General features: G+C 57.8%; 5 protein-coding genes and 1 non-coding gene across 6 annotated transcripts; 1 reads left to right on the top strand and 5 right to left on the bottom strand.

Annotated features, from left to right (window-relative positions):
• Positions 1-1,970: 1,970 nt before the first annotated feature.
• Positions 1,971-3,155, top strand: BXZ73DRAFT_50367 (uncharacterized protein; the record flags this gene model as incomplete). Its single annotated transcript, XM_048020419.1, has 2 exons — positions 1,971-2,451; positions 2,503-3,155. The coding sequence occupies 2 exons, from the start codon at positions 1,971-1,973 to the stop codon at positions 3,153-3,155; spliced, it is 1,134 nt and encodes a 377-aa protein (XP_047875662.1).
• Positions 3,156-4,111: 956 nt separating this feature from the next.
• On the bottom strand, positions 4,112-4,182 carry BXZ73DRAFT_t148. The gene has a single exon. It is a non-coding gene; the product is annotated as a tRNA-Gly (tRNA).
• Positions 4,183-4,228: 46 nt separating this feature from the next.
• Positions 4,229-5,462, bottom strand: BXZ73DRAFT_91212 (NAD(P)-binding protein; the record flags this gene model as incomplete). Its single annotated transcript, XM_048025898.1, has 5 exons — positions 4,229-4,647; positions 4,702-4,888; positions 4,948-5,064; positions 5,118-5,354; positions 5,409-5,462. The coding sequence occupies 5 exons, from the start codon at positions 5,460-5,462 to the stop codon at positions 4,229-4,231; spliced, it is 1,014 nt and encodes a 337-aa protein (XP_047875663.1).
• Positions 5,463-10,090: 4,628 nt separating this feature from the next.
• Positions 10,091-10,895, bottom strand: BXZ73DRAFT_30595 (uncharacterized protein; the record flags this gene model as incomplete). The annotated part of the gene is made up of 3 exons (XM_048017793.1): positions 10,091-10,590; positions 10,647-10,739; positions 10,799-10,895. Coding segments are annotated over 3 exons (690 nt in total), but the record flags the coding sequence as incomplete, so codon positions are not given.
• A 1,550-nt stretch (positions 10,896-12,445) lies between these two features.
• On the bottom strand, positions 12,446-14,460 carry BXZ73DRAFT_79178 (uncharacterized protein; the record flags this gene model as incomplete). Its single annotated transcript, XM_048023028.1, has 10 exons — positions 12,446-13,002; positions 13,062-13,365; positions 13,408-13,501; positions 13,542-13,577; positions 13,632-13,713; positions 13,888-13,937; positions 13,987-14,038; positions 14,091-14,147; positions 14,225-14,266; positions 14,325-14,460. 10 exons carry the CDS (start codon positions 14,458-14,460, stop codon positions 12,446-12,448), a joined length of 1,410 nt encoding a protein of 469 aa, XP_047875665.1.
• Positions 14,461-15,341: 881 nt separating this feature from the next.
• BXZ73DRAFT_91214 (cytochrome P450) lies at positions 15,342-17,608 on the bottom strand (the record flags this gene model as incomplete). The annotated part of the gene is made up of 14 exons (XM_048025899.1): positions 15,342-15,493; positions 15,556-15,584; positions 15,647-15,679; positions 15,734-15,967; positions 16,025-16,136; positions 16,160-16,253; positions 16,311-16,354; positions 16,439-16,689; positions 16,745-16,922; positions 16,995-17,148; positions 17,190-17,257; positions 17,305-17,308; positions 17,329-17,405; positions 17,479-17,608. 14 exons carry the CDS (start codon positions 17,606-17,608, stop codon positions 15,342-15,344), a joined length of 1,560 nt encoding a protein of 519 aa, XP_047875666.1.
• Positions 17,609-17,688: the final 80 nt, after the last annotated feature.

The raw sequence follows: 17,688 nt of genomic DNA on the forward strand, positions 1-17,688 counted from the left end.
ATCCTCTCCACCGTGCTCTTCGCCTCCCTCTTCGCCTTTGCTGTTCAAGCCGACGCCTCCCACTCCTCCTCTCGCTCCATCCATGCACGTCGCTCCGTAACCCTCGTCAGGAAAGGCCTCGCCTCAAACTACCCCGAAGCCCGTGGCATTCTCGGTCAGTCCTCTCCCCCCGACCACCCAGAGGTCGCTCTTTTCCACACCTTCACCCCCATTCCAAACCGATAGCCGGCAGGTCACTCTTACCGCTCAAGCGGCATAGCGGTGACTTGTCGCTGTGGTTTACCTCCATATTTTTCCTCTTCTACTCTTGGTGCATTCGACTCGTCGCAAGTGAAGCCCCCACGCCGCCGCCCATGCATGATCATCATTTGTGATCCGCATGCTCCCGCGCCTTTCCAATTCGCGGCGACCCACCAGTGTCCCAAACGTCTCATTCCCCGTTGTATGCGCCTTCGTGGACGTATGGGTGGAAATTGCTTGAGCCCGCTGGGTAGTAGTATGGCCTATGGGCGCTTACTCTGCGGCCAATCATCACCGGATCTGGATCAAGGCAATCCTCTTGTTGTACCCAAGGCCAGCTGGCTTTCGACGGGTACAGATTGACGAGGAAAGCGCGGCCCGCTCGCTGTTTCTGCGTCTCACGCTATCTTTATCCATTCCCACCTTTCTTCCATGCATTGGAATGTTACAGACACAGAATAATCATACTGACCCATATTTACAGGCGACCTCGGGGACACTGTGGGCACCCTTGGAGACGACCTTGGTCAGACCGTTGGTGATGTTGTCAGTGCGTTGGGGGGCGGCAGTGACACTACGTCCCTCGTCCCTGCGAGCTCTACGACCACCGACTCTGCAACGTCTACCGATACTTCGACGTCCGCTACTTCAACTGACTCGTCAAGTTCGACTGACAGTGCGACAACGACAATCACCTCCGCTACTGTCACCACCTCCAGCTCTGACACCACATCGACCACTGTGACGGATTCGTCGTCGACGCCGGGCAACCCCCTTTCGTCCATTCTCTCCTCCATCTTGAACCCGTCATCCACCGACTCTAGCACAGGTTCTACGTCGTCAACCACCACGGATTCTACGTCGGTAACCACCACAGATTCTACGTCGGCAATCACCACAGATTCCACGTCAGCAACCACCACGGACCCCGCGTCAGCAACTACCACGGACTCCGCGTCAGCAACTACCACGGACTCCGCGTCAGCAACTACCACGGACTCCCTACGTCGACAACCGATGCGTCCAGCACCACGACTGACTCGACGACCACTCCCGGGAACCCGCTCTCGTCGATTTTGTCCTCCATTCTCAACCCGTCGACCACGGACACAACGACTAGTGCGACCGTGACCTCGGACAGCGCTACTGGCACGGGGAGTGCGACCACTACGTCTTCGGACACCGCGATTTCCACTTCGACCTCAACCTCGGACAGTGCTACCATCACGTCGGATACCGCGACTTCCACTTCGACAACCCCCAGCGACCCTATTTCGTCGATTCTCTCGGGGGTCACGTCGATTCTCTCGGGGATTACGTCGGTTCTCGACCCGACTACCAGTACGACGGTTGGTGGGAATGCAACGACGATTACAACCTCTAGGTGAGTTCTGAATACCAGTACAATACCTATCAGGGTTTGAGCATTGACACCTATATATTCAGTCCCGTCACCACCACGGACGTTAGCACCACAACCGACAGCGGGGTTGTCACCACCACCGGTCCCTCCACCACCGATAGTGGCACTACCACTGGTCCCACTACGACCGATAGCGGCACTACCACTGGTCCACTACGACCGATAGCGGCACCACAGTTGGTCCAACCACGACCGGCACGGGAGTATCACGACGACGATCGCATCCAACGACACCACTGTTGGTCCCACCACAACTGACAGCAGCATCACCACTGGTTTGACCACGACCGACACCGGGATATCCACGATGACGAACGACACGTCCATCTCGACGTCGACGACGTCCAATGGGACCATTATCTCCTTCCCCACTGTGACTTCGTCGGTCACGCCCACCCCGACCACCACCTCGTTGACCTCCACACCTCAGGTCGGTACGGAATGGACCTTCCTGTCTGGATCTTCTCTCGCCCTCGCCTCGACGTCTTCGTCCACCGACGTCTCAACGACCGCCACCGATCCTGATGAGCCCACGACCACTTTCACCTTCGCCTCGTCTGCTGCGGACTCGAAGCCCACCCAAGCCGCTCTTCCTTCCGACCTGGTACAGCAAATCCTCCCCGCTAAGGGCTACCAGCCAGGCGACCCCAGCTTGGCAGGATACTCGCTCGTCTCCATCCTGTTCGACACCGCCCTCGGCTGGCAGTTTGTCGTTGAGAACTCGGATTCCGCGTCGCAGATCTTTGCATGGATGTCGCCCATCCTTCAAGCGGCGTTGAGTCTTACCGGTACGTCTTTGGCTCATCTCTCCCCTTCGTGCTTTGCTCACCATGCCCCAGATGACCAAGTGAAGACGTACAAGCTCGTTGTGTACGTTCCCGACTCGTACACCGGTCCGTCCGACGTCGCCAAGCTCCAGACGATGTACAATGCATGGATCCCTGAGGACCAGGTAGACGCGCTCGCGCAGCAGCTCAAGGTCTCCTCGTCTACGTTCTACAATGGCCTCGGCTCGCCGTACAGTGATCTCGCAAGCCACGTTATCCGCAGCTTCCCGGTGACCAGCGTTGGGGGGACTAGCGGTAGTAACAGTGACCCCTCGTCGAACGGCTCCGCCTCGAGCAGCTCGTCCTCGTCCAAGACTCGTGAAGATGCGATTATTGGTGTCGTCACGTCCCTGGGTGCTATCACGCTCTTGATCCTTGCCTTCCTCGTCTACCGCGCTATCAAGCAGCGCCGCGAGCTCGCCCACCGCCGCCTCTCCGACCCCCATCAGAACGAGTTCATCGGCGCGCCGCCTGAAGACCACGAGTTCGACCGGGACAGCATTGGTGGTCAGCGCCGTCGCTCCTTCTACTACGCCGCCGACTCGCTCCGCGGTACCGGCGAGCAGCACCCACCATCTGCCGAGGACCCGTTCAACCCCGGCATGCGCGAGCGTCGCCCGGTCATCGGCACGCCCATCCTGCGTGACAACACGATGAACTGGTGAGCGAGTCGCGAATGTGGCGGTCGATGAGCAGGTGCCGCCCGTCGCCCCTTGCGCGGGCCCAGGACGTGCGTTCCTTCTGGTTCTGGGACTAGACGCAAAATGATACCCCAGACTGCACACACCTCTCCTCCACATCGTTTGGTCACTTGTGTTGTCTACCCGTTTGTCTTGTGCTATGTTGGTTCCCCTTCACATATGGGCGGCTTGGGGGCAGACGCTGTGGGGTGTACGTTGGAGCACGGACCACCGTGGCCTCCTGCCCGTCCTGAGGGAGCGCGTCACGGCCGGTGTTTGTCGTTGTTCTTGTACTTGTCCACCGTCACGCCCCCGTACGACCTGGCCCGCACCTCACGACCTTTCATCTCTCCCCTTTTTCTTTTTCTTCGCTCTGCCGCCCATACCTTAGCCATATTTTGAATATTTATTCTGCTCCCCGCGCCCGCCTCCGCCCGTCTGGCGGGGGCGCGCGGCGCCTTTCTAACCCGTCCTACTTACTCAGATATTGCTTTTTACGATACCGCTGCCGCTCTCCAATCGCAGGTTGTCTTTACTCCCCCGACACGCGCACCCTCTGCGTCTGGTCTCGTCGGAAATCCTCGGTGCCGTGTATGGTACCCTAGTAGACGGTAGTGCCAGCGCTGCCCTCGTTTCGGGACTCGGTGCCTTTCAGTTCACCTTTACGTTCGCCGTCCCTAGTCCCCTTCGCCTTTGTCCTGGCGCGCGCTCCGGGAGCCCGAGTTCACGGTCATTCCCCTTGTAAGTCGTTTTGGCCCTGTCGATATCTCTGCCGAATCTATGCCACGTTGTCTCTGTCAATATATGCTAGACCTCTTTCTGCTCCTCCTGATGCTGTGGATCTCAGATCCATATCAAAATCACCTCGTGGGCAATCGATATGATGGAGATTGTTGAAGACACGAGATTCAACAAAAATTTGGTATTTCGAGGTGTATACATACACTGAACGGGAGTCGAACCCGTGCCGCTTGCTTGGAAGGCAAGCATGATACCGTTTCACCATCAGTGTGTTATTTCATCACGCGATCTATCACATCCCACTCGCTCAAACTAAGCTACACAACCCCCGCCGCCAGCTGCTCCCGGAACCGCCGCACGATCGGGACCATCCCGCCCTCGTTGACGACGAACCCGAGCCCGAGCGCGTACGCGTTGTCGAACCGCGCCGGCCACGACGACACCACGCGCCGGTTCGTCGCGTCGTCCTCGAAGCGCACGAGCGCGAGCGCGCCCGCGCCCGCGACCTCCGCGAGCGCCGCGAGCTCCTCCCGCACCGTCGCGGTGAACCCGGGCAGGCACACCACGCGGGTGTGCGGCGCGAACGCGGCGGGCGGGACGCGCCGCGCGTGCACGAGGTTCGCGACCGTCGTCTCCGGCGACGCGAGCCAGAGCGCGAGGTCGAGCGCGGGCGAGGACGGGCCGTCGCCGATCGGGCAGGTCGTCGGGAGCCCCTGCAGCGGCTCGCGGATGATCCCTGTGCGCTCGGGTGAGCGAGGCGGAGAGCGGGACGAATGGGGGTTTGGCGCACCCGAGACGAACGCGGAGGTGGCCGCGGCCGGAGGGCCGGGGCGGACGACGATGGTGGGCAGGCGGAGGATGCGGCCGTCGATGAGCCCGCGGCGCGTGTATTCGTTGATGAAGAGCTCGTTGACGAGCTTGCTCATCCCGTATGCTCCTTGTGGCGTCGCGATCGTCTCCGGAGTAACGACATGTGGCTGGGGGTAGGAGTCGTCAGGACGTTCAAACAGCGTGGCCTGAACGAGGTATCGTGTACCAGAGGTCCACCGTAGACAGCCAAAGACGACGCGAATATGAATTTGATGAGCTGGCCCGTGCTCTCCCCGTAACGGCGCGCGGCATCGATCACTGCTCTCACTGAGTCGACGTTTATCTTAGGATGCCGTGTCAGCCACTAAGTAAGTTTCCCTGCTACGGCTCGCCCACCTTTAGGCCCAGGTCAAAATTGTCCTCAGACCCTCGGGACATAATTCCGTGGAGGCAGTAGATCGTGTCTGGGGTACCGTACTTGGTGTTGAACATTGCGTCCACCGCGGCGGGATCGGTGAGATCGGCCTTGAGGGTGACCACAGCGGCGTATGGTGGCGCGCTGGGCTCGACAATGTCGACGAGGATTAGCTCAACACCGGGCGATCGTGCGTCCTCAATCAGTGCCCGTGCGAGCTGTACCAAAAAAACGTTAGAAATGCGTCGCGCAACGATAGTCGGTTCACTAACCAAACCCCCTAACCATCCGCCTGCTCCTGTGATGAGCACTGTGTTCTCCGTCATGCTGGACGCTTGCCACTTGTAGCAGAAGATCGCGGGTTGTACGTGGGCTTGTACGAGAACGGGATGTTCTCAGGAGCGGGGGTAGGCGTCCTATATATGGTCGCTTGAATCGCAGCTAGTCCCGTGAACAAGCGAGAATAGCTTCACCGCAAGCGGATGACCATGAATGCAGGACAGCACGTGAACATCGGCCCGTCTCATTCCGCAAGAGTTCTCATGCGGTGCTATGATTGCAGCGAGAGCTGAGACTACCAAGAATTCTCACAAGAAATGGAAGGTGAAACCTAGGCTACACCTTGTTCATGCTTTTCCTGCCGACCCGAACAGATTGAAGAATCTCTCACAAACGCCTTCGAACACCTTCGTGGCGTCCTCGACGGCGTCAGGGAACGGTTTGCTCCGCAATGCCTCTGCCAGGCGTTGAGCGTACGGATCGCGTCCCCAGCTGTTGACGTTGATCTGTTCACGGGTAAGTTAACGCCAGGGCTTTCTCTCCATATGACGACGGACCTTTGAGATGCCATTCTTGATGCACTCCTTGAAGAGATCATCTGGGAGTTCATCCGTGCCGTGAAGGCAGAGAGGGACGATTCCTTTGAAAGTCTTCTGCAAGTCCTTCAAGCTGGTATCTTCAGCATGAGCCTGGCGCCCGACCTGTAGAAAACAATACTCACGTCTCTTGCCGGAAATTAGGAGGGTTGATGTACGATCCATGCAGATTTCCAATGCTTGGAGCAAGGATTATGGCCCGGTGCTGTTATGGGCTCGCTTGAACGCGCCCTCAGGCGTAAAAAAATCACGTACCCTTCCATGAAAGCAGTGGCCTTCTCCGGACGAGTGAGCTTGGCGTCAGAGATCATCCTCAGTCCAGCCTCTCCCCCTCCAAACGTCCGAGTTCCACTTCTACGGCCACTCCGCATTTGGCAGCGCGTTCGACGTAAGGCCGAGCGAGTGCGATGTTCTCCTCGTCCGTCTGCCAAAGGAAGCATGCAGTCAGCTAGAGCTCGGGTATGAAGAGACGGACGCTCGCACACACCTCAGCATGGCTCGCGTCAGCCATGATGCTGTCAAAAGCAATGCCCTGCTCCGCAGAGACAACGCGAGCTCGAGGTGCTCTGGATCATGGCATGGTCTAGATGAACGGCGATGGGGACGGAAGCCTGATGTGCGCTGCGCGACGCGCTCAGCAAGGGATGGCCTTCGTAACGTCGTGCTCACGCGTTCAGACAGAACTGAAGCCAGGCCCCTTCCCGAACTCCAGGTGATGGGGAACATCTGGATGATAGCGGGGCTCCGGCAGCGCTCAGCAGCGCGTACGAGCCAATCACGCAGTTGGCGTCGTAGCTGGTGGTGCTTGCGTCAAGCATGTACGGACAAAGGGGCGCGTGCGTGCTCACCAAGTCTGCGCCAATATCCCATACCTTCCTCCTCTGCCTTCCGCAAGATCGCAAGAGTACGGTTCCCTTCCAGCGACATAACCAAGCCGTCCAGGGGTGATGCGGACGTGTAGAACTAGTGGTTTCGTCGTCGCGTTGGAGATGAGGGCCATTAGCCGCGTGGATGAGGCCTCAGAGTTTGGGTGAGACGAAGTGGGAACCTCCGGGTGCGCCGTGCCGACGGAGACCCGACGGAAGTCCACCTGACCAAGGGTCGTTTGAGGGACAGGGGGCTAGACCAGCCAGAGCATGATGGAAACTCTGGTAAAGTTCAGAAGGACAAGGATACTTAATGCAGGCCAGAGGGGAAGGTAAGGAGGAGTGCGAGTCCAACTCGGAGGCCATCACGGGCGGGGTGACACCCCCAAGCGCCAGCGCCAGATCTCCTGCAGACCTCAATTTGGTCCACGATTCTTTGACAGTGAAATATACGTCGGAGTAAGCCAACATCCAGTCTCGAAGAAAAGTCGTAAAGAAAGTCGGCAGGCAACAATACATCTACAAAGACAAACCACATCAATGCAACCCCACTTTCTCCTTCGCCTCCAACCGCAGCGGTTCCATCGGCATGTCCGGATCCGGCGACTCGTCGAACGGATCGCGACCCGCGAGTCGTCCCGGGACACCATCGACATCCTCCTCCGCGTCGTGACCCGCTCGACCGGCGCGTCGGACGCGGGGCGCACCATCGCCTCCGGGGTGAACACGAGCTCGCGGCGCCGCGGCGCCGCGCTCGGCTGGAGCGCGAACGGCCGCGGCAGCGTGTCCGCAGGCGCGGGCGAGCGGGGCGAGGGAGGAAGGCACTGTGCGGGGCGGCGCTGTGTCAGGACATGAGCGGGCGGCGGTCGCCCAGAGAGGGACGACGGACCTCGGGTGGGGGAGTCGCCGGGGGCGGGTCGCGCGTGCGGCGCGGGGTCGTCCGCCGACGAACTTCTCGCGGAACGACTGCAGCGACTGTTGTGGACGCTGGTTCCGGCGGCGCATGAGCCATACCGCGAGCCCCCCGATGAGCAGGAGAAGGATGAGTCCGACGACGATGCCGGCGATTGTGCCGGCGGACGGTATCGCGTTTGTCGCAGCCGCGTTCTGGTTTGTGTTTCTCGAGCCGTTATCCGTGGAGGTAGGCGATGATGATGAGAGGGACTGGTACGTAAGTGGTAGGTTCAATAAACGGGATACGTCTGACGAAGTATTAGCAGCACCTACAGAAGTCGGGGCGACGTTGAACGTCCCGGTATTTGCAGCGATGGAATAGGAGTACGCATTGGCGGGAGAGTTTGATGAGCACCTGTTGAGAGTCTGGTTGTTGTTTGCATTGTGCTCCCCCTCGGCATTCTCCTTCGTCCAGCCACTAGCCAGACTCAGTATGATATATGCAGCAACTTCGGTATCTGCACTCACTAAAACCTGCGTCATCGCTTCAGTTGATAATGCATAATGCGAGTTATTAGTACTCACCATGCTCCATCGTTCCAGCTATTGAAAAGAAATTCGTCAAGCTGTATGCCTACATTGCAGCAGCCGTTTGAATGTCCTCGGGCAAACTGATACAAGCTCAGCGACAAAGCGGCGAAAGTGAGCATTGCGACGCTTACGAGTCGGTGGTTGCACCGGAACAGCCGTGGAGGTACTGTGAATAGGTTCCTGATGCTGTAAACAGACCGACCATGAACCTTCTGCCGACCCTCGACGGAGAGAACGTACGAGCATCAAAGCCATTGCCAGTGACACCGTTGATCTCTCCATCTACTGGCGTGTATTGACAGCTGGGATGCCCGTAAGTGCATATTCAGAGCATGCGAAGAGGACACGTACTTCATGCAGAGCATACTGAGCTGGAACGCCACAGTATTGCAGCAGCATGCCGCTAAAAGCCACAACGATGAGCCCTCTTCGCTCCTTCCTCCCGAAGATCCAAAAAAACCACTGCACTCACTGACTTGCTCGTCACAAATGTCTCCAGGCGTCGTCCGCTTGAACGGTTGAACTTTGTCTGCCGCACGCCACGATCCCCCAGAACATCACCGAGCTGCACGTCGAGCAAGACGACGCGCGGTACTCACAATCGCCGTTGCAGATCTGCCTGAGCCGCTGGTAGGTGTCGCCTGGCGCACATCCCCCGTCAACATCCCGCACCACGCCCCGGCCACGGAACGGAGCGCACTCACAAGGCGTCTCGCCCAGAACGTCCGTGTACCAGTCTAGCGCGCCTGTCAAGCATCGGGTGTTCGAGCGCGCCGAGGTCGAGTGCCAGAAGAGCGAGAGGGCGAGGATGAAAGAAGAAGGACCAGCCAACCCAGTCATAGCGGCGGGAGGGAAGAGGGTATAGAGGGCCCCGAAGAATAGAGAAGCAGAAGCAGAGGCGGGGTCCCTGCGGGCCCCAAACGAGGCTCAGCACGTCTGTTCGCGAGGGGAGCCGAGTCGTAAGACTTGTCGACGGCGTAGGAGGCGGAGGGACGGGGTCGAGGACAGCCAGAACCACCTCTCGACGACGGGCGGAGGAAAGGGGCGCGGTTGAGCAGGCCGGCGGGCTCGATGATCACAGCATCAGCGCGTCGCACATTGGAGATGAGGCCACGCCCGCCGGGCATCATCGATTCAGCTGAGGGCGGTCTCACCCGTACGACACCCGCTGCACCCGACCTGGGTCCAAAGGCATGGAAGGTTAGATCTCAAACATCTGGGCGCGGTGCACTGACCTGCGGCCGCATGGCTCTCAAGTGTGTTTCTGGTGGCCTATCCGTAGGATGCAATGATATCTGGGAGCAGCGAATGGTGTCGTCGCAACCGGTCATACTTTACATGATGAGGGTCGGGCCAGAGGTTGCCGCGGTGGCTGTGGGCGATCGACCGCGTTGCTACACTGATTGTGCCCATTTGATCAGTCTCGTCCAGCGACATCCACCCCTAACATGTCGCATGTCACGCTTCGTTGGAGTCGTCGTTGTAGAAGCGCTGCCCAAAGAGATGTATAACATTCCAGCGCATCGTACGAGTGGTATGGAATGATGCCATGCGCAAGGACGCATGCACTCAAAATCGCAGGCAGAAAGCAAGAAAGATAGGTCCAACAGAAATCCAATACACATCCAAGGAACCTAGTCCTACACATGCGACGATCCATGGGACATACGTTACGACCGTCAGAATTTTGCAGTTTCAGGCGAGAACCATGGCCGCGCCGACAAAAGCGACGACGCTGGCAGCACCGAGCGCCTGCACGCCCGCAAGCGAACCGCCCATGGCCGAGGAAGGGGTGGTCGAGTTCGTGCCGCTCGTGCCGTTCGTGCCACTCGTGCCGGTCGAGCTGGCGGCGACAGAGGTGGTCACAGGGGTAGCCACGGCGTTCGCCGTCGCGTTCGAGCACCCGACACTCGCAGGGATCGTAAAGTTGGAGGAGAGCGTGAGGTCGCGCACTGGGGGGCGTCTTCTGTCAGCGATAACCAACTGCACACACGCATTCGTGCATACCTGGTAGAGCTGGCCGTCGCCGCCGTCAAAGATGAACTGGAGGGTGACGTTGGCGCCCTCCTTGACACCGCTGACGCTGGTCGAGTTGAGGTCGACGTGGACGCAGAAGAGGCCTTCGCCGGTGGTGCCGAAGAAGGGCAGGAACGTTTGGAAGTTGTTGCTGCTGTCGCGGAAGTCGTTGAAGCTCGTCGGGTTTTGCACCGTCGCGATCACTCCTCCCACTACAAGGTGCGTGATAAGCAACTTGACGTATTTGAAATAACAGCGGTCGACTTACAGGCCCACTTGGGGTGCTCGGAGTTGATGGAGATGAAGCCACCCTGGCCAAGAGGGAAAGTCGAACGGTTCGCAACTGCGCTAGTGTATCCGTCTGCGAGGTACAGAGGGTCAGTCGCAAGCAGGCGGGACGGAGAGATGGAAACAGCGCACCGCAGAAGCCAGGTTCGGCATCCTCGACAAACTCGCCACGAGGGGGTGGGTACTGGAGCTGGAAGTGGGCAGAGGCGGAGGCAACAAGGCCGCACAAGAAAGCGAGGTGCGTGAAGAGCATGCCGGGTCGTGAGTTGTGTTGAGCTGAGAGGAAAATGGGGAATGTGTGTGGTCCGAGGAGGAGCACGGCGTAGGCGCTCGCGAAGTTCGCTTACTTAAAGGCAAGTCACGTGACTGCACATATTCGTTCCCAAGGCGTTTGCTCTATTTAAAGGCAGGAACAGCGGCGCGGCGGAACATGCAGGCACATCTGTCACGATGCGACAAGCTGAAGATGGACGCGCGCACTTATGCAAGATGCTAGAAACAGATTCGTCAGTCCTCCGTCCCAACGCTCCAGCGCCAGATAATCAACACTCACTGTATTCTGAAATACTTCTGCGGTGAAGTCGCAGAGTCGTCTTCAAGCCCGTCCCATCTCGAAGCTTTCACCGCTGGGCGGGTCGACCCAGTTGCGTCGAAGCGAGCGCATGCCCTTCGTGGGAGCTGATTGGCCATGGTCGCATCCCACGAGCACCAAGCAACGAATGGCGGTCATGCCGAACGATCGGAAGTACTGTCACTACGCGACAGCTGCGACGAAAGCGCAGACAAGGATAGCCTATCGGGCCTTCACTGATGGTCAGCAACATATCAATAGACTCCAGTGAAGCGCCAACACATACCAGGGAAATGATCCACACCGCCTCAAGTCAACGCACCTGTTGCGGGAAGCACCCTCTGTGACAACGCCAAGCAGAGTGACTCTCGACGACTGGCGGGTGGGGGACGAAGCCCGATTATACCACATATCTGCCAACAGAGAGATGAGCGATGTCACGAACCATATCAGAAAGGATTACTTACTAGGTACGTGCAATGCTCGATAAAAACCGCACGACGACCCCACGGCTTGCAGCAGCTTGTACGGGCACCGCGAAGCGAGCACCAGGGAGCGACTCGGCACGATGAACCACAACGGATGAAGACGTCCCAACGCCACATTTGCCACACATCGAAGATCGTGTACGCATATGTGTCTGCTACTACCTGTTGTGTAAATCAGCGCGGACAGTGGTGGATGCCGGCCAAGCGTTGAGGATGGAGTGTCGAAGGGAGGGCTCGCCCAAGATCAGAACGCCGGAACATGAGGAGCGGGTGATACTCGCTCCTACTCGTTGTGAACGGTGGAAGAGGGGAGTAGCGCCCATGAAGCGATGGTGGAGGGGAGGAAGGGATGGGGGAAGGGAGGAGGAGAGGGGACGAGGATGATGAGGCATTTGTGCCCGCTGACTCAGCCAATCCGGGCGTCCGCAGCTGGAAACCCCAACCCGGCATCTTCGGCTCGTTGACAGGGGGCCATAATAGGCAGTAGCACATTCCGAGAAAGTTGCTGACTTGACAGGTTGCGTGGATATAAACGACGCATAGTCATTGGAGGCTTGAATTGTACACAGTACCTAGTAGAATACATCACCAGAAGGAGCAATATCTGTGGTGGTATCTACAAGAAAAGACCGACAAATAGAAGTACAGAAGAAGGACCCCAGAAGGAGCGTTACCGAAGCCGTAATGAATCACTGCAAGCCGGCGAAGTCCACGTTCCAATCAATTTCCAGTTTCTAAACGATTCACCCCGCCTCTCGACATCACCTCTTTGTTCGACGGTGGCAACGCCTGCGATGGCGACAGCGGCACCGAATTCCCACTGAAGCTCGTCCCTGTCGGCGACCGGTCCCCCGACGGCGGGGTGGGCAATCGTCGCCCGACCGTCGCGCCTCCCATCGCCACCGCGCCCGTCTCGACCGCGTACCCGAACGACTGCGGCTCTGACACCTGCGAGCCCCCGCCCCCGTTTGAGTCCGCGTCTACCTCCGGCACGCCGCGCTCCCACGAGCGGTACGCCGGCGGAAGGCGCCCCGACATGGAGCGCGAGAGGTCCACGACCGCGCCCGCGTCCTCGTGTCGGAGCGCGGAGAGGCTCGAGCTCGTGCCAGACGGCGAGAGTCCAGTAGTGGTATTGGCAGAGAGGACGTTTTGGGCGGGGGCCCATGGTACTTGCCCGGAGTAGCTTTCGCCGGTGAAGCCCGTGGTGGCGAGCGATGGCTGCGAGGAGTGCATGTGTTGGTTTGCGAACCGGCTCGGGTTGTCGACGGAGCGTGTATCTGAGAAGAGGAAAATGATGAATCAGCGACGCGTGATCGTTAAAGCATGCCCGACTTACTTGAGCTCCATTCACCCATGGACGCCCCAGTGACGCTTGGTGTAAATGGGTCCACAAGCCCTCTAGAGGGGTTGTTGCTATGGTTCGGCGGTGGCTGATAACTGAAGTGACGGTCTTGCATGCCAGGCGTCCCCGCGGTGTGCTTTCTATGTCTTCTCCAGAAAAAGAATGCGATGATGCCGAGTAACAACACGCCCACCCCCCCAACAACACCCCCTACTATAGCGGCGGTTTGCGAGTGCTTGCTGGCACTACTGTTAGTAGCGTCGCTGTTGGGAGTGCCGGTGCGACTTGGCGTCGCGCTCTATAAAACACGATCTCGTCAGAAGTACGACAACAAGCAAACCAGGTAACAGCACCACGCACAGTTGTGGTGGTATGTGACGTTGAGGACGCATCGGTAATCGTTGTCGACGATGACGTGGGGGCAGACGACGAAACTTGGTTTGCACAATGAGTGAAGGTGTTGTTGTTACGAACCGCGTGATCCTTGCTTGCGTTTCCTTTGTGAACACGCTGGACGTAGATGTATGGATACGCAGAAGAGCAAATAAAGTTGACGATACTCACTAGAACCAAGACCCATCGTCCCACCCTCCGTAAACGAAATCATCAAGCCGAATGTCGAGATTACAGACAGCAGTTTGTATATCTGTGGGAAGCCTGGGATATATTGTCAGGAGAGTCCCAGCAATGCTCGAGTGTGAAGATTCACGAATTGTTTGTGCCTGCACCACAAGATTGCTTGTAGAAAGGGTCATAGGCCCCAGGCGCTGTACACGGTTGAACGAAAGTTAAGCATATAGGAGAGCGTGCATGCACGTACATGCGTCTATACCGGTGCCTATATTCCCGGCCACTGTCAGATATTGACAGCTACAGGTCCCCAGTCAGCGTATACACCAGACGGAATCAAAGAGCATACTTCATGCATAGCATGCTCAGCTGGAATGCGACAGTGTTGCAACAACATGCGGCTACAGAAGAGATGAGCGACCGACGCAGACGAACGGACAGTCTCGTACTCACAAACTTGATCATCGCACTGATCCCCGGGAGGACTCGACCTGAAGTCTGGCACCTGGTCTGGTCCACCAAACGCGAGTGAGCGGGGACGTCGGAGAGCACAGCACGGGGGGACGCGGGATTTGCGGGACACTCACAGTCGATGTTGCAAATTTGCCGCAAGCGTTCGTACGTCCGGCCTGGGTGCGGGCGATCCCGTTCACATCTCGATCCTCGAGATTCATAATGAGCACTCACAAGGCGTCTCGCCCACCACGCTGGTGTACCAATCCAACTGCGCGCTCGCGCAGGTCGTGTTGCCTGCGTATGCGCCAGGGAGGGCGAGGTTGAAGACGAGAAGGGCGGCCACGAAAGAGCCGTGCCACCAGGCCATCGCTACGCCAGGGAGGAGGGTGGAACCGAGCGAGGACGCCAGCAGCACCGAATGCCGACCCGGGGAGACGACCTAGCCTGCTAGGCGGGCTGCTGTCGCGGAGGGGCGGGAAGGTGGAGGAAGGTGGAGAGCGCGATGGAGGCTGAGACGGTGTTGGGTTCGGCTGGCTGGCCTCGACGGCGATCGAAGACTGAGTACTGAGAGGCGAGGGCGACGGAGACAAGTCAGCAACAGATCAACATCACAGCTAGTAGCCGCTACCAGCCGCTGGTGCCGGCATTGTTGGAAGGCGCTACGTGGAAGCAGAGAATTGAGATGGACCCGGGAGACGACGAAGGGCTCAAACTGGCATCGCAAATACACATGAACGGCAGCGAACCCATGAATGATGATACTGATGAGAGCTTCGAGACTTGAGGCGGTGACGCCAGCAAGTGCGTTATGATGACCGCACCAGGCAATGCTTTCATTTGAGCTTCGTCATCCGGATCTCTCGGTCAAGGACGGCGCAATTGAAGCCCGCCATGATTGTCTCCATGAAGTGAGCGCGGAACGTTCCTGACAGAGTAGGAAAGAGCCGGAAAGAGTGGCAGTTACCGGCGCAACGCGGCCGGGCCGGAATAGCCGTTACCCGTCACCCGATATTTTCGGGATCATCGAATTGTCGGTCTGTCAAAGTGGTGCGGTGTCGATCTATTCGAGACCGGAATGCTGAGACATTAGAGAAGTTGCGGTAAATCAGTCATAGAGACTTTTCCTTCGTTTCGACTCCCGAAAGCATCGCCATTCCAAGTAGCAACTGTATAAAGCGTAAGACTACCTTTAGCATGTACAAACCAGAAGATACGTCACTCCACTGCCAGTCACATCCTACTACTATCTTAGACGTTGATTGACTTCACCATGAGAAGCATCTCGGGCTTGTCACTCTCGTACCCCATACTCGGGTAGATCACAGGCGACGAGTTCCAGACAACCTCCTTCTTCGTGAGTGAGAAGGAAAAGCAAGGCAACATCGATGCTAGGATGACCTCTGGGAAAGACGATGGTATCACGTTAGTGCTCCTTCGTTCTCTGCTGTATTAATGCACATACTCATCTCCACTTGCGAGAACTTGAACCCGCTGTGAACGTGAACAGATTCAGGTGAGATCAAGCCATCAACAGCTCATAATTTAACGCTCACATGCACGCTGTCGAACCCGCGGCAAAAGTCATCCTGAAGTGCGAGTGAGCCCAAGGACGTTTGTCATCAATCTATGGTGCGACTCACAGGTGGGCGTACACCCCCGGAACGCGCGCATCCTCAAGGGAGGAAGGGAGCGGACCGAGCCATCTCTCGGGCTTCCACTCTTCTGCGTCTTCTCCCCAGAGCGTTTTGTCGACGTTGGTGGCCTGTATGTTCGTGATGAAGAACGTCCCGCGGGTGATCACGAGCTCGTGCATCTCGCGCCCGTCGCGGCCCTTGATGGGGTGCAGAAGCGGGACGACCGTGTCCTTGGCTGCCCTGTGCGCGCACAAGAGTCAGATCGCGGACAGAGTTACGACAAGGGTGGTGACGCACATGCGTCCGGCGATGGGAACAGGGGCATACAGGCGGAGCGTTTCGCGGCAGACCGCGTCGAGGTAGGGCAGCCTGGTAAGATCGTCGTACGCCAGGTCCGAGCGGTCGCCCCCTGAGCCTCGACAATCTCTGCACGAAGCTTTTCCTGCACTTCAGGGTGCTCCGAAAGTAGGTAAAGTATCCGAGACAGTGCGTTCGAGGTGGTGTCCATGCCTGCAAGAATGAAGTGCTGCAACAAGAGACCTGAATAAGAGGCATCTTAATCCGCGCAAACCAGAGTCAACACGCACGACATCTGGGCGATTAACTCTTCGTCGTCCATCCTCTCGCCTCTGGAGCATACATGTTTGCCCTTACTGCAGTGCCAATAATATTGGGCACCCGACCCAAAGACTGAAATGATTTGCGACTTACAGCAGATGCTCATGATGTCCTTGCCTTCACCAACCTGGTGGGCCAGTGCCTGGTCGCCCTTCGCCAACGCGAGCTTCTTCTTCGCGATGATATCCTTCGAGCGACGGTACATGGTGTCGCTGATTTCGATAATCGCCCTGCTTTGCTTGTATGGGATATGGCGCCAGAGAAACCGGAGGACCGACTCGGAGAGATAGTAGGACATGAACGGAACCGAGAGCTGGAGCAATGGCGACTTGGACAGCACGGGGCTTGTCCGGAGTCAGTTAGTAAACCCAAATGAGATGCAGGAACCACCGAACTCACAAGAATTTCTTGAGAGAGTCACCAAACTCGTCCGTCGAGTCTTCGAGGAAGTTGTCAAAGGAGTAACCGAGACCTGCCTGGCCCAGCATTTCGAGCGTGGTGCGTGCCATCCAGCCGTTCACATCCATCTCGTGATCGACACCTTCACTAGGAAGACGCCCGCGATAGCGTCGACCAGCTAGTATGAAACAACAGATTAGGAAGAGTCCGCACCGAATATATAAGCATACGCGCACCCTGTGAGCCACACCATAGAAGATGTGCGTCATATCCCGGAGACGTGCGGAGGAGAAGACTGGGTTCAGCAGCTTCCTCTGACGCCTATGGTGCACTCCCTCTGCCGTGAGTATTCCGGGCCCGATGAGGAGTTGAAAATCACTTCGAGGCACACTCATCAGCCCAGGCTCCGCCGCCGCAGTTACGCTACTTACACGGAGGGCGACACATGCCTCGGGAAGCTATCGGCCTCCTTCACGAAAACATGGTGCAAGGCTTTGGGGTCGTGGCTAACGACTGCGTAGAGCTAGGGCAAGAACAACGATCGCGTTCAGAACTCGCACGGAACTGAGGAACAAACAACATACCTCGATCGGTAATTTCACGGTGAAAGTCGAGCCGTAGGTTCGGGCCAACTTGACCCACTTGTTGATTTTATGACGCCCTTTAAGGGACGGCAAGTGGCCTGAAAAGACATATGTTAGCGAGCGAGCCGTCCCGACAGCTCATTGACATACCTAGAAACCAACTGTCGAGAGGAGGGCCAGGAATGTTATCCTCTGGACGTCGCGCAACGAGATTCCGGTGGATCTTCCAGACGAGATATATCGATACTGCCAACGCGGTTATAGAAAGGAAAGAGAGCATTATGTGGGGGGAGTTGACCTGTGGGGGTGATGAGCACTCGGCTTTAATAGCCATGCTAGAGTTCATCTCACGTTACGCGG

Source organism: Epithele typhae (assembly GCF_022376455.1).
Source record: "Epithele typhae strain CBS 203.58 chromosome Unknown BXZ73scaffold_41, whole genome shotgun sequence".
Lineage (NCBI taxonomy): Eukaryota > Fungi > Basidiomycota > Agaricomycetes > Polyporales > Epitheliaceae > Epithele > Epithele typhae.